Genomic DNA, 14026 nt, shown 5'->3' with positions numbered 1-14026 from the left:
AGAGAGAGAGAGAGAGAGAGAGAGATCATGCATGTACAGGTAAGAGGTAAGAAGCCAATGTCAGAAATTGTTCCTTAGGATTGTCTACCTTGTATTTTGAGACCTGTCTCTCTCTGCCTCTCCAGCACTGGAATTTTAAGTGGGTTCTATCACATGGGGCTTTTAAAAATGCATGCTGTGGCTTGAGCTCAAACTTGTAAGGCAAGCAGTTTATTTCCAACATCTGCCTCCTATTCACAATGACCTGCTTCCTCCTCCTCCTCTTCCTCCTCCTCCTCCATCCCCCTCCTCCCCCTTCTCCTCCTCTTTCTTCTTCTTATAGTCCTGGACTTCAAGGAAGACTAACTAACATGGTTTCTAGGTAGTCAGTGCTGCTATAATTTTGTTCTCTTTATTAGTGACTGACTGAGGGTAAATGGCTTATTTTTTTTCAGTCAAGAAGAGACAAGGTAGGTCTGCAGGTGGATTGTGTGAGACACTTTCAGTTTTAAAAAAGCAACATAAGCAAGAGATCACTCTTTTTCTGCCTCTGGAATTTGGTGAGGACACAATGGATTGGTGCTTGGAGCTGCTGCAGCCATCTTGTGGCCATGAAGGGAGCCCCAATTTACCTAGAAAAAATGGAAGAACAGAAATACGGGTACAGCTGGGACCAAGATGATCTTGCCACTTCAGTAAATTACAAAACATGAGACCCCATCTTAAAACAGCTGATGAAATAGAAGAGTCTTCTACTGTTGAAGCCCCTATTAGTTAAATTTTTCTGTTTCTTTCACTAAAAATCATCATAACAGATATGGTATAATTTACCTATTTGTGTGTGTGTGTGAGTGTGTGTGTGAGTGTGTGTGTGTGAGTGTGTGTGTGTCTGTGTGTGTGTGTGAGTGTGTGTGAGTGTGTGTGTGTGTGTATGTGAGTGTGTGTGTCTGTGTGTGTGTGTCTGTGTGTGTGTGTCTGTGTGTGTCTGTGTGTGTCTGTGTGTCTGTGTGTGGGCTTTTAAGGTTACTTGCAATGTTTTGTTTTGTTTTTTTTAACTATCTATTTTCACTTGGGGTCATTTCAAGAAAGAAAAGTCACATAGCTTAGATAATAAGGTAATTTGTGTAGGGGTGCAGGCAATAAGTAATAAAAAGAAGAAAAGAAACAAGAATGAACTTGAATTATCTCAGGTCATCAGAGCTGACTCATTCTGCATCTCCACCCCCCTTTATTGCTCATTGCTGTCATCAGTAGTAGCTATCAATGTCAAGTGACATGTTAGAAGGGAAAAATTGAGAAATACAGTCTCAACACTGGAAAATGTAAATGCAAGTGATCCTGAACAACACACAAGTGTTTGCAATGTATACATGGTTTCGTATTCTGTTCTCTTTCCTTATTACAATAATATTGAAATTATATGGTGATAAGAAGAGCAGCTCATATCCCTACTCATCTCATCTTACGATGTTCTGCGGTTTCTACACAGTGTTAATTCCAGATGTGTTGTCACCATGTTGACAGTGTTCTGTTTCCCAAGAACCTCCCTGGAGCTGGCTGTCCATCCAGAGTTGAGACAGAGGTGTCCGAGTAAATATTTAAGAAGAAGCTTAAATGTTCATACTAAAATCTAAAAAATGAACTTGAGAAATCCCCAGTGTTGTGTTGTTTATTTTATCAGTGAGGTAGTTGGACCCATTTATAATTTTAGACTCTGAATTTGCTGACCTTTAAAATATATAGTTGTCTCAGAGTTAGGTTTTGTGAAGTTTTTCTCGTATACAATGATATATAGCAAAATAATAACACTAATTACCTCAGTAGTAAAGCGCTTATGCTACCAACCACCTACATTTATAACTAAGTGCCAGCCAGAGCACCCAAAACTCACTCAGAAGTCCGCACAGGCAACTGGTTACAATGTAATTAGTGTTCAGAAACGTTTTTTTTTTTTTTTTCACCTCTCACAGATGAGAAGACGCTACAGTGGCAGCTCAATCATCATTTGTAACTGCAGCTCATTGACTTTGTTCTACACTGTGGTTGTGACTGGTGATTTTTCCTCCTCTGAATCTTTAGCCAAGGCAATTGATTCATAAGTTAACTATGATCGAGGGTGTAAGGAAACACAGACTAATCTAAAACATAAATAATGACTCTTCCCTGAACTCAAAAAAAAAAAATCCATTTCCTAAGACACAAGATGTGCCTTGTGCTTACAGTGTCTTATGAGAGTGGCTCACACAAGATGCATTTCCTGCATACTTGTGCATAGAGGAGGGAAAAAAACAACCTCAGAGTTTGGAGAGGAATTAAGTATTCAGAATTTCACCTGGAATGATGAAGAATGTTTCAAGTCAAATGACAGAGCACAGTCCTGCCTGAGCCTAGATGGTCAGTGGATTTAAGAGCTATTAAATTAAGCTCTATCACATAGATTTTTAAATTAGTTAGGTAGTCAGGATTCCTAAAATGTGCCCCTAGATTCATCAAGACAAAAACAGATAATGAAACCCAGTGCAAAGTGCAGTGTGGTGGCTTGTGCCTGTTTTCCTAACACTTGGGAGGGAGAGATAGAAGGATCAAAGCCAGTCTGGACTACAAAGTAAGTTCTTGGCCAGCTTGAGCTGCAGGGAAGACCTTGTAAATAAAACAATAGCAAAAATGAAACCAAAAAGCAGTGGCAACTGCCATAAGATTTGGCAACTGAAGAGCACACAACAAACATTTGTTAAATTAAGGAATAAGGAAATACATTGTATGTGAACTGACCTTGACTTTTGAAATGGTGTGTGGATGGGAAGAGGAACTGCCTTCTTGGCTTTCTCTTCTGGGCCTCCAGATTCACTTATGAGTCTTATTTTATTAACTAGAATAATTGGAAACCAACAGTAACCTATATCAATCTACATCTCTGTGGTGGGCACCTCAGAACATGCTTACAACTTGATTCCAGCAAGGGTCATTCTTTTCTACTCCAGCTGATGTCTGTACAGTGGAGCTATGGCACTTGTAGTATGTAAGGGTGGGTGGGGCTGAGAGTCTGACTGCATGGAAAAAGCAGCAAAGATTAGGGGGGTTTCCTCTAGGGACAGTTGATGTTAACCCTGCCCTAAAGTACTCATATCTTCCAAGTCAAGGCAGGCAGAATCTTGAGAGCAGGGGTAGGAAAGGTCACAGAGTTAATTCTGTACAAACAGAAGAAAGCAAACAGCACTTACATTCACGCACACACGTACACACACACACACACACACACACACACACACACACACACGAGAGAGAGAGAGAGAGAGAGAGAGAGAGAGAGAGAGAGAGAGAGAGAGAGAGAGAACTTCATTCCTGACCTTTCTAGTGAAGGCTTGCTGGGGATGCATTTGTGCATTTGTGTTGTGTCAGACAGGTAGACAGGCGAGGAAACATTTTGCTGTAGAGAACTGAACCCCTGTGAGACACAAGCATGACTTTCAAGCATGACTTTCATCTAGCTCCCTTAAGGGATGAATCTGAAATGTGTTGAAACCTCCCAGGAAATGATATCAAACAGGCACTAGTGAGAAATTTCAAATCTTAACTTCAAATCCCCATCTATTATTCTGGAGGATCTTAAGGTATCAAACAAAGAAAGGACGTATTGCTTGCTACCCCCTGAAGGTTAAAGAAGCCATCCTTGCACAAATAATATACTTTTTCAAAGAAATCTGAGAATGCTTAATTTGGTCTGTTACTCAGTATTAAAATATGTATGAGCGCCTACTGGGCCACTGGGCCACAGGTTCCGCAGATGTTCTCTAAATTGGGTCATTTCCCTGCCAGTTGGCAACATACTGTTGTTTACCTCTGAGGCAGAGCCTCCCACCAAATCCTACTGACTTCAGGATTGTCACTGTCCTAGTATTCTGTGCTCCAGACCTACTTGGGAAACACTGACAAGCTCCCAGGGCTACCATGTGTCTACTGCAGGCTCCGTTCGTTCGTGGAGCAGACTACACTTGACCTTTTCTCAAGGGTAAGGCTCAGCCAGTGACCTCACTCCCTTTGCTTCGTGGAGAAATCCTAAACTTCTGACAGAATTGATTTCCACCCTTAGAGAGAAATATTGTGTGCAAACACAACTAAGTAGCTTCTCTTCCTCCTCTTCCCCCATCCTCACCATCTTCCTGTTCTGCAGGAGAAGTTTACACTCATTCCCCGAAGGCAGGATAAAGTCTGTGTTTATAGTGAGAATCACAGTGTTCAAAGTCTAATAGTAGGAAAAGTTGCCCACCATAAACTTCAACAACAGGTCAAGGACTTCTTCCAGAACAGCAAGCTCCCTTCTCTCCTCTAGTTGTGTTTCTTGCCACGGGGCCTTTCAAGGGTGTAACAGTGTGTTATCAACAATGGTTACTATAGTATACTTACCTGGAGTAAACTTAACAAACACACGAGACTAGAATTAACAAGAGGGATAGACCCTAAGGCTGTTCAATTTTATATATTTGAAAAAAAAAGAAAAGGGCACGATCCTATTCCAAACGCCCCTGTACAAAAAAAAAGGGGGGGTGTCAAATTTTATTAAGAGAACTGGAAGCCCTGCTTTTAAAACCTAGAGATAAAGAACATCCTCTCTATTGAATCTGCAGGGGTTGTCCACTCCTCCAGAACCCACGGGGATTGGCTAGCAAGATGAATCTCAAGAAGCACTGAATCGAGAAAGGTTTTATTTTGAAAATACAGTCTTTAAAGATAAATTTGCTTTTTGTTTTCCATGTCTAGGTGCATCCAACAAGATACAAAAACAGACAGAACGACAGGACGAAGACCCACAACATTATGTACAGAGCTCTAAAATGAGCCGTGAATATCTACAAGGATCTAGCACATGCTGGTTTGGAAGGGGGTAGTGTGTGGCTTTCTAGAGAGTTCTCAGTCCTCAGATGAACAGTTAACTCCCTGGAACTGCAGGTGCGGCTGCAGGCAGGGAAGAGCCGGGGTCATTGAGGGTAGGGATGGGCCCCTGGGGCGGGAGGCGAGGAGAGGTGTGGGGGGGGGGAGGGAGCCGGGGCCGCACAGGGCAGATCCTGGGCTTCGCTAGAAGTTCTGCCGCGGGGTGTGAGTCAGGCTGTGCCGCCGCAGATCGCAGTTTCGCCTGAACACTTTGCCGCACTGCTCGCAGCTGTAGGGCTTGATGTCTGTATGGGTGAGAAGGTGAGTTTTCAGGTTACTTCTCTGATTAAAGGTTCTTCCACATGTGGGACATTTGTGTGGAGATTCCTGTTCAGATGTGAAGCAAGGCAAAGGATTAATCCTTCACACCACCACGGCACCCTCCTCAACAGTTTCTGTCTTACCCGTATCAAGCCTTAAAATAACAAGCGCGCGACAACAAAAGAGGGGACCTGCAGGGACAGATCTGTGCTCCTAATCCGCCAATAGTGAATCACAGGAGCAAGCACCCGCAGAGGCCCGATTGCACTGATAAGACCACCTCGGTGGGCCACGTATTTCATCGCGGCGTCAAGGGCAGGAAAGGGGGGGGGGGCGGATTACGGTAGTCCTTTTTAAGGAACCGCATTCTCCCGGGTAATGAAGCTCCTGTTTGCTGGGAAATTAAACTATTCCTCTATGTCCTGAAAACTACAAATTACGAGCCCCCTGGGAAAGACAGCATATGGGATTTCATCATGATTCCACTGTCAAAATTACCTTTATTGCCTCCCAAACACGGAAGCTTTAAACGCAGAACAGATGGAATGAATATATATATATATATATATATATATATATATATATATATATTACTAACATTAGGATTTATTGTTAATCGGCTGGGCTGTTCATTAAGAAACATTCTTTATGTTACATAATGTTAATTTTATATTTTAAAAACAAGTGTTGCTTTCTCCCACCCCAGAAAGCTAATCTAAAAAGAACCATTAAAGAGACATCCCTGCCTTGGACACTCCATGTAAAGCCATAATGGTAAAAATAAAACATGCACTTTTAAAAGAAGAAAATAAACTTACCTGCATATGTAAAGTTTTGTGAACGGCTAGGGTCCTAGACTGACAGAATCCTTTCCCACACTCCTGACATTTGAAGGGCTTTTCTTTGGAATGGATATACCTGAAAATCAATACAAGTTTTCATTGAAATGATCATTCTTTCCACAATTTCTCCAACGAAATTTTGAGAGGGCAAAGAAAGCAGAATTTCTATTACTTATGTTGTTTTAGATTTTCTGTATAATTCTGTTTATGGTTAACCTCAACTAACAGACTCTTGGAAACATTCACGAGCAGTCTGGCTTTATGTTCCCTTGACCAACCTCTCTGGGAAGTTTCTGGAGCTGGTGAGCTCTCTAGGCCGTCAGGGTTTTCTCTGGGATTTAAAATGGCTAAATCAAGACAGAAGGCAAGGCTGGGGGTTGGGAGATGATTTTTGCGAATCACTTCTTGGCCTCAAGGATGAAGTCCCACCTCAGAAGTTACAGGTAGATTTAAGCGAAACCTCCACGCCACGGCAATTATTTTAACCCGATGTCCTTTGCTTATTGGGGTGTGATGGTAGGTGAGAGACGTTTTAAAAACAGTGACTCCAGACCCCCACAAAGAATAAGAAAACCTGAGCTCCAGGGCACTCAGGAGGTGTGTTGGGGCGGAGGGGGGGTGGTGGTGTAGAAGAATCCCGTAGATTGTCCGGAAATGGCGCCACAGCAGCCCAAACCTGCACCCTTCAGCCACCCCTCCAGCTGCGATCCCGCAGCCTTTTCACCTCTCACTCAGTACCAAGGCCGACTCAGAGGAAACAGTTACTGACTCCTAGGCAAGATTTTTCCTGCTCAAGGACAGAGGAAAGCTCTTTCTTGTTTCAAAGAATGCAGCGGTCCTCAACAGGCTGCGAGGTTGGGGGAGGGAGGTAAATAGACTGGGGGGGGGTACTGAGGTCAGCTTTGGGAGGGGTTTGGATGAGCATTCTATAATAGAGGGGATTTTAGTGACACTTGGAATATCTAATAGGATATTTCATGGGCAGATTCACCTTGCCATAGTCCCCAGCCTCACCTGTGATCCCGTAGGTGATCTTGCCTCCGAAATGCCTTGTGGCAGATGTCACAGGTGTACGGCCTCTCGTCTGTGTGGGTCCTCTCGTGAATGAGCAAATTGTACGATTTGGTAAAGTGTCTGCCGCAAAACTTGCAGATAAACTCCTTTTTTGTTTTGGAGGGCAATCTCCCTCGGGAGGGTTTTCTGTCCGGGTTCAGTTTACTGAGGCCCGAGATGGGGCTCCCCAGCCCCGGGCTCAGCTTGCTCAGGTCTCCCATTTTAGGAGGATCTTCTTGCGTGGCGGCCACCGCCAAGTTGGCAAAGTCAAAACGGGGCCGGTCCTTGTGTAGGGCTGGAAGGACGTGGGCAATGGCCCCCTGCTTGGGGTGGAACAGGTGGGTGGCAAAGGGCAGTGAGGGGAAGGGGAAGCGAGCGTCCACGAGGCCCTGCGCAGCCGCCATCTCCGTGATGGTGGAGCGGGTGATCTCGTGCACACTGGGGTACCCCAGCGTCCAGTGGTTCATGTGCATGGTCTGCACCGCACTGAGACCGTAGAGGCCCTGAAGGTGGTCCACTGCGGCCGGGAAGGTGTTCACTGCCTGCAGGAAGGAGTAATTGGTGAGCTGCAGCGACGGGTGCAGTGGGATGGGAGCTGGCAAGGCCTTGCTCCCCATCTTCCTGAAGGCTCCGGAGGGGTGCAGGGAGCCGCCCCTTTCTTCCAGGTCTCAGAGGCCGGAGGGTGTGAGGGGGAAAAGCCCCCAAAACAACAGCACGCAGAGGAATCCCTAAAAATGTCCGGGGAAGAGAGGGAGACATCACGATTAATTATCCAGCCTCTTCAGTCCTTGGGCGAGCTCGCCTGTGACATCTCTTAAATTCCCTTTTCCTTAGCCTCCAAGACCACGAAATCAGCCCCGCCAGTCTGCACGGAGTTTCCCAGAGCTTGGGCAGCAAGAGGCCCTCGGGCGAGCGGGTGGTAGGAAGGTCGGGTTCCAGGACGGGGGCTCCGACCGGGGAAAGAAAGGCGGGCAGAGAGGGCTCTGGTGCTGCACCAGTCAGTCCCACTATCACCCGCATCTTCTTAAGTGGGGAAATCATGAGGACTGAGAGGTCAAGGCCCACAGGCCACAGAGTCAACTGCTGTCTCTCGGAGCTTGCCAGCTCCCTGGGGCACCGCAGGTCGTGGTTCCGATCCGGGACCCGAAGGCCTGGTTCGATCCACAGGTGTGGCTTCTTCCCAAGCTGCGCCCCACTCAGGTCGCCTTTCCCGCGCTTACCCGGAGCACTATGTCCTCCCGGGCTTGCAGGGCTCAGCTTCTCCTCACGCTGACCTCGCTGTTTTGTTGTTTGTTTGTTTTCCCCTCGCCTCTGCCTTACTCTCATTTAACAGAAGTGACCGGCCCACAGGAAGGAAAAGTGACACCTCCGGGACTGGGTTCAGCTTGGACTCACCCCTTCTTCTCAGGGGTTGCCTCTCCTCCACCCCCTTACCAAAATCCCTTCCAGGTGGTTCAGATTCCAGCATGGTTCCTCGGGGTGAAGATTCGGAACCTGAGTCTGGAACCCTGTTTTCCCAAACTGAGCGCTAGGATCTCAGAAAAAGGGGGCTGCTTCCTGATCTGGCACCCCCAGGAAACCTTAAGAGCAGCGGAAAGAAGTGAGCATTCAGGAGGCGGCCAAGGAAAGGAGCTGCAGGAGGCCTAGGCTACCTGCAGCCTGATGCCCACGTCCACAGGGGCAACCCAGGTCCCCTGGAGCACCTCAACTGCGTTCACAGTGAGCCCACAGTCTCCCACAGCCAACCCCCTTTTATAAACGTGTTCTGGCAGCACCGCCTAGGGTGGCCTCCCAGGTGCAGGGTTTAGAGCTGAGAACTTCGCCAGGCAAGGAAGAAAGCTGGCCAAAGGCGTCGCTAACACCGGAACACCTGAGGTTTTGGACTAGGCAGGGGGGCGCTAGGGCCTGCCCTACTCTCCCTGCCCACCCAATCCTTTCTGCACCGAATTTTCTGCCCCATAGCGTTTTTGAAGGGTTGTTTGAGACTCTATCTGCCAGCAGGCTGAGAGGGCTGCGCTATGACACAGCGCTCTAGGAAGGTTGAAACTAGCTGCTTCCGTGGGCTCCCTCCTTCCTCTACTGTTTGGAACAGTTTGGAGACAAGAGATTTATTAATGAACTGCTTCTGCCTGGTGGTATGTGGTCTGGGCGTTCAGGCTGGGAGTTAATGAGAAGTGTCTAACAGTCGGAGGGTCTCAGTCAGAGCATTCAACCGAAACTGTAAACTCCCATTAGTAATAACTTTCCCACCACACAAATCACTATTCACTGTTGTTCAGCTGCAGCACTGAACCCCTCTCCTATGGTGTGTGAGTGTGTGTGTGTGTGTAGGAAGATTCTACTAACAGCACTGCTGTTTACTCTTCAATTAAAAACAATAAATTTCATCTTTATTTCCGTCTCCATAGGTAATAAGGATTTTCCAGAAAGTCAAACCATTTTACACCTAGTGTTGAAAGGCAGCCTCACTCCTGCATGGAGAGGAAATCAAAAGGATTATCTGGATTTATTCTCAGTCTAGATTTCTTAGAAATAAATGCAGGAGGCAATGCATGATTCTCAGCATAGACAGAGGTGGCAGGATGGCTCTGTTGGTCGACAGAACAACTATAAAAATTGATGATTTCTGACTCCAAATGCTCCAAGTTAACTCTGCCATAAAGGTCACAATCTTAATTCTGTCTGCAGAGATCCGAGCGCCACTCTTCTCTTCCCAGTGATTTATACTGCAGAAAGGAGACTTATCATTTCTGTTAGTCCCAAATTGCCACTTTATAGAAAGTTTGCTTTCTTTTCAAGGAAGAGTCATCTGGTTTGAGGAAGAGCAAGCCAGTGTGCCCTCTGATATCTCTTTACAAATAGAGTGCCCTTAAACACCTACCAAACATAAATAACCAGGGAGTTCAGATTCCCACGCCCCTGTTTAGTCTCTAGCAATGTAAGTCAAACCATCGCTTAAGTCAACCCATGGAACTAAGGTACTTTCGTTTTGTTGGGGCTGCGTACATACTAACTATGGGCGCCTCTGCTGTCATCTCTTCACTAGCATGTTTCGGGCCACTGCTTACCTTTAATTTTGCGAGGAAAGTTAAACCATGAAAAGTCATAAACGGTTCAATGGAGATAAAGCTACATTTCTTTCATCGGTTTTCAATGGAATTCTCAGGCATGTTAGATGATTTGTAAAATTTAATTTCGCTGGCTGTCAGCAAAGTACATATTAATTTCAGTTTGGTAAAACTTTAAAAACACTGGAGAGCACAGGGTTTCTGATTATTTGATAAAAAATCTCCAATCGTTGGTAATAGTGATGTTACATTGAATTATATAATGATAATAATAATAATAATAATACCCTCGTTCGGCGTCATCTGCTAGACCCTCCCTGTGTATGGACTTCTGAGTAAAATGACAAATGGATGAATGGTTATGTTCGCTGATTTTCAGTTCAAACACAGCAGAACTGTGTAAAAGCCAGAGAGCTATAGTAGAAAGAGATCTAAAATCATGGTAGAGGAGGAGAATTTGGTCAAGTGGGGGGGGGGGAGGCACGAAGTTCCTGCCCCTTCCCCCTGCCTCTGCCTTCCCGAAGAGTTAATTAAATTAAGGCGCCCTCCGCATAAACTGGGTTTGTCTCCGCTCCCTCCCTCTCCATTTCATTTTCTTGTTCCGTTCAAGACTGGAATTTGTGGAGCAGAGAAAGTTGCTGTCTGCACCCAGTTTCGCTTCGAAAGCAGTCAGAACTCTTTTGTTCTCTGCTCACAGGTGGGGAGACCGATCCAGCGTTGCCGCCTCCACAAACACCTTGTCCTGCCTCCTTCCTACAACCGCGACTCCATTCCGAGCTATTTCTCGACAACCCAAGCGTCTCAGCTCCTGAGAAGCTTGCCTGTTGGCCTCTGGGCGAAGACCGGAGCAGGAGAAAAAGCAAGAGGCCAGCACACGATTGGAAAACATAATCACCCATGACTGGACTATTCCCCTGTGAAATGCGCCTTCGGAGTCGCTGGCTTGATTGCACCGTGTGTCCCGGCCCTTCCGTGCTGAGTGCCCGAGCTGCAGTAGGAGGAAGCGTGGATCCCGCTTTCTAGAGCAGGGGAGCAATATCACGGGGTGATGGGATCTGCCCACAAAGTACGATGATCGGCCTTTATAAATCTTGCCGAATGCGTAAATCTACCAAAACCAAACTAAGGGACAGCGCACAAAAGTACAACTGAGTGTATTAGCTGGGAGTCTCGTGCAGGGACCGGAGGAGGCCAGAACACGAGGCCCGGGACTAGGGTCCGCACGGCTGCCTTTCATTTTCTGAACTTGTAGCGCCCCAGACTGAGAACCTGGGCGCCCCTTGAGCACCCACATCCCTCCCTTCCTTTGGAAGGCTACAGCCTGGCCCTGGAAAGGACACTCACCGCCAGAACCGATGTCTGCTTGGGCAGCGCGGTTCAGACTAGGTCCGGATAGCAGGATGCACAGCTTGGAAAGGTCATGAGGTCCAAACTGGGCGAACTTCTTTTTCGACTCGTTGTCCCGGGAACCGAGGACATGATCTGGGGGAGCGAAAGCGACAGCGGTAATTGGTCTTCCGCAGTCCGTGGAAGCGGGATGTGTAAAGAGCGAGAGCGTGTTGGGATGAGTGCTCAGAGCTCGCCCAGATCCCGGTGCCTGGGCCAGTTTCTGGCCGCGGACTGCGGGTAAAGTCGGAGCCCGCAGCCCTGCAGGGCCATCACCCTCCGGCAGCGAGCGCGCTGAGCTCCGTCCCAGCCCGCGTCCCGCCCCAGGCTGCCCCCGGCCGGGAGTCCAAGGCTTTAGTAGCGGCCCCGCCTCCCCTCTCCGCGGGCGTCCTGCAGAGGAGCAAGGCTGCAGCGCCCAGGCTCCGCCTCCAAGCCCGGCGCCCGCTAATGGTCCACTCTGTTTACTTGTGTTTGGATAGCAACTGAGTCTTAAAGGCGCAGGTTTGCTTGAGGTTTCCCAGTTAACACAGACACAGAGCCCAAGGTGACTCAATTCAAACCTCACACAAAGACAACGCCCATCCCCTCTTTTTGGATGACACTTTCCTCACATAGATAGAAGCCCAACTACTGGATCTTTGCTCTCCCAAGCCCGCAGAGAAGTCCAAAGGGCATTTCGTACTTTTACTTGGTTAGCTGTCGCGTCATTTACACATCTTAACACTTTTAATATGATCATCTGCTTCAAAGGGCCAAAGCTATCAGTTTTAGATTTTGTTTTCCAGCATATACCGCCCTTCCTCCGATGTAAAACGGTTCTGCCCATACTTTTGGTCAATTGTGGCTATGTGTGTAGTCTGGTTTCCTCCCTGTTTTCAAAACGAAGTTTGTTTATGAAGGTGACAATTGACTAATTTCATAATTAGTGCAGAGACATCTGGATGTTCCGGGAGAAATTTCTTTCAATATCCAAGCTTTAATCAGCTAATGTACATTTCATAAGCAGTTAACCAACTTAGGCAAAGGAGTAGGCATCTGCAATCCATTGGCAAACAATAACCTGCCCATCTGGAATGGGTGAAGAACAATCATTTTTAAATTTTAGGAAAAGACTATTCCAGTGCCTCAAAACGTGCATTATCTTCATTCTCAGCAAAAATTGAGTTCATTGTTCAGCCGCCAGGAAAATTGATTGAATTTGACGTGTACTGTTAGGTTTCTTAGTTCTCCTAAAGGTTTAGTTTTGTGAGCGTGTAAATGAGAGGGTATTACAGTCCCTCTGGAAAAGGGTGGCAGGGAACGATAAGATCCACTTGAAGCAGCTTCTTTTCAGACGCGACGCGCCGGAACAAAACTAAGCAAACTGTCCCTCGTCCCAAACCACTTGAGGACACTTTAGCTGGTGCTTGCAGAACCATAGATCTTTTAAAGGAACTGTACAATTCAAACGTGTTTCACCAAAAGATGCTTTTCGGTCGCCCCCTTAAAGGACAATGACAATAACCTCAACTATGTGAGGAGATGGATAGGTGTAAGCAGAAAGCCGTCAAAGACCAAGCAGGAAGGCAGGCAGACACTACGGAAACGATCCCATTAAGGTAAAAGCCTTTTGTTTTATTTTTGTCAAGGTGAATATTAATTTTCGTTTCTTTGGTAAAATGTAATTCAGGAATAGCAGGCCATCTTCACCAGTTGTAGGTTCGCAAGGATTACGAAGTGAGCCTGGGACAGAGACTCGAGTGTTCAGTATCCTGTAGGGATTAACTACTTCAGAATAAATTTGATGGACTTAGGAGAACGCCTAGGAAGAGTTGGGGGTTAAAAAAAAAAAAAAAAAAAAAACGTTTCTCTAGTGAGTTCCATAGGGTGCTTTCATTTTAGCGCTTAGTCCTGAGCCTCAGCTCCCAGGATGCCTGCGGTTCCCTCTTTCCAACCACCTCATTCCTTCAACAGCCTTTCTCAATTTAGCGAACTGGAGGGAACTTTCTCTTCATTCAGACCCCCCCCCCCCCAGGACATACACGCACCGTTGGTGACCTGAGCTTTGAGCCAGTGCTTTCTAGTTCCCTTGCACTAAAGTGGAGGCAACTTCTGCATCAGCAGGCTTCGCACCTTCCGGCCCTTGTGTATTGAGTACTGAATCTCTCGCTTTTCAAAACCGTGGGGTAGACTAGAATTTCTAACTCCCCACTAGCTATATATCCCCCTTTCCGAAAGCTCCCTGAGCCAGCCTGTTACTGTAAACACGTTTACCTCGCGCTTCTCAGCCTGGGAAGAACTCTGGCCCAACCCAGCCCTAACTCCGCCGCAGCTGGAAAAAAGGTTGGATAGAGTCCGAGAACCTTTGCAGGTAGCAGCGCGGTCCTGCGGGGCCCGGCGGCCTGAGCCCTGCAGCGGGCGTGGGCAGGTGCAGTAGAGCGCGCTCGGAACCGCAGCTTCTCTAGGCCGCTGGGCGGCCACCTGGGACCCGCACTGGAACTTCTCTGCGCTCAGATTTCGGGGGTGGGA

General features: G+C 47.0%; 1 protein-coding gene and 1 long non-coding RNA gene across 3 annotated transcripts in view; one reads left to right on the top strand and one right to left on the bottom strand.

The window, feature by feature from the left end:
• LOC110310027 overlaps positions 1 to 792 on the top strand; it is a 21081-nt gene extending 20289 nt beyond the window's left edge. Inside the window, exon 3 of the long non-coding RNA XR_002379797.1 lies at positions 435 to 792. This is a non-coding gene — a long non-coding RNA (uncharacterized LOC110310027). The remainder of the gene's footprint in view (positions 1 to 434) is intronic.
• Positions 793 to 4665: 3873 nt separating this feature from the next.
• Positions 4666 to 11848, bottom strand: Osr2 (odd-skipped related transciption factor 2). Of its 2 annotated transcripts, none has more exons than XM_021183665.2 (4): positions 11477 to 11848; positions 7026 to 7792; positions 5988 to 6087; positions 4666 to 5235 (listed from the first exon to the last, which is right to left on the bottom strand). In XM_021183665.2, exons 2-4 carry the CDS (start codon positions 7679 to 7681, stop codon positions 5053 to 5055), a joined length of 939 nt encoding a protein of 312 aa, XP_021039324.1. In that variant the 5' UTR covers positions 7682 to 7792; positions 11477 to 11848; the 3' UTR covers positions 4666 to 5052. The 2 variants fall into 2 exon arrangements, with proteins under 2 accessions (XP_021039324.1, XP_021039325.1); XM_021183666.1 differs by having other exon boundaries at positions 4666 to 5153.
• Between the last annotated feature and the right edge of the window lie 2178 nt (positions 11849 to 14026).

The sequence above is a fragment of the Mus caroli genome, chromosome 15 (assembly GCF_900094665.2).
Source record: "Mus caroli chromosome 15, CAROLI_EIJ_v1.1, whole genome shotgun sequence".
Taxonomy (NCBI): domain Eukaryota; kingdom Metazoa; phylum Chordata; class Mammalia; order Rodentia; family Muridae; genus Mus; species Mus caroli.
This window is presented reverse-complemented; position numbering and strand designations above follow the sequence as displayed.

What these genes read in the sequence shown, in the direction of transcription:
- Osr2 (XM_021183665.2), bottom strand. Translation starts at nt 7,681, where the DNA reads ATGGGGAGCAAGGCCTTGCCAGCTCCCATCCCACTGCACCCGTCGCTG. An exon ending in GATCACCTACGGGATCACAG is followed by an intron (nt 6,088 to 7,025) that starts GTGAGGCTGGGG and finishes ATTGATTTTCAG; the next exon opens with GTATATCCATTCCAAAGAAA. An exon ending in ACAAAACTTTACATATGCAG is followed by an intron (nt 5,236 to 5,987) that starts GTAAGTTTATTT and finishes ACATCTGAACAG; the next exon opens with GAATCTCCACACAAATGTCC.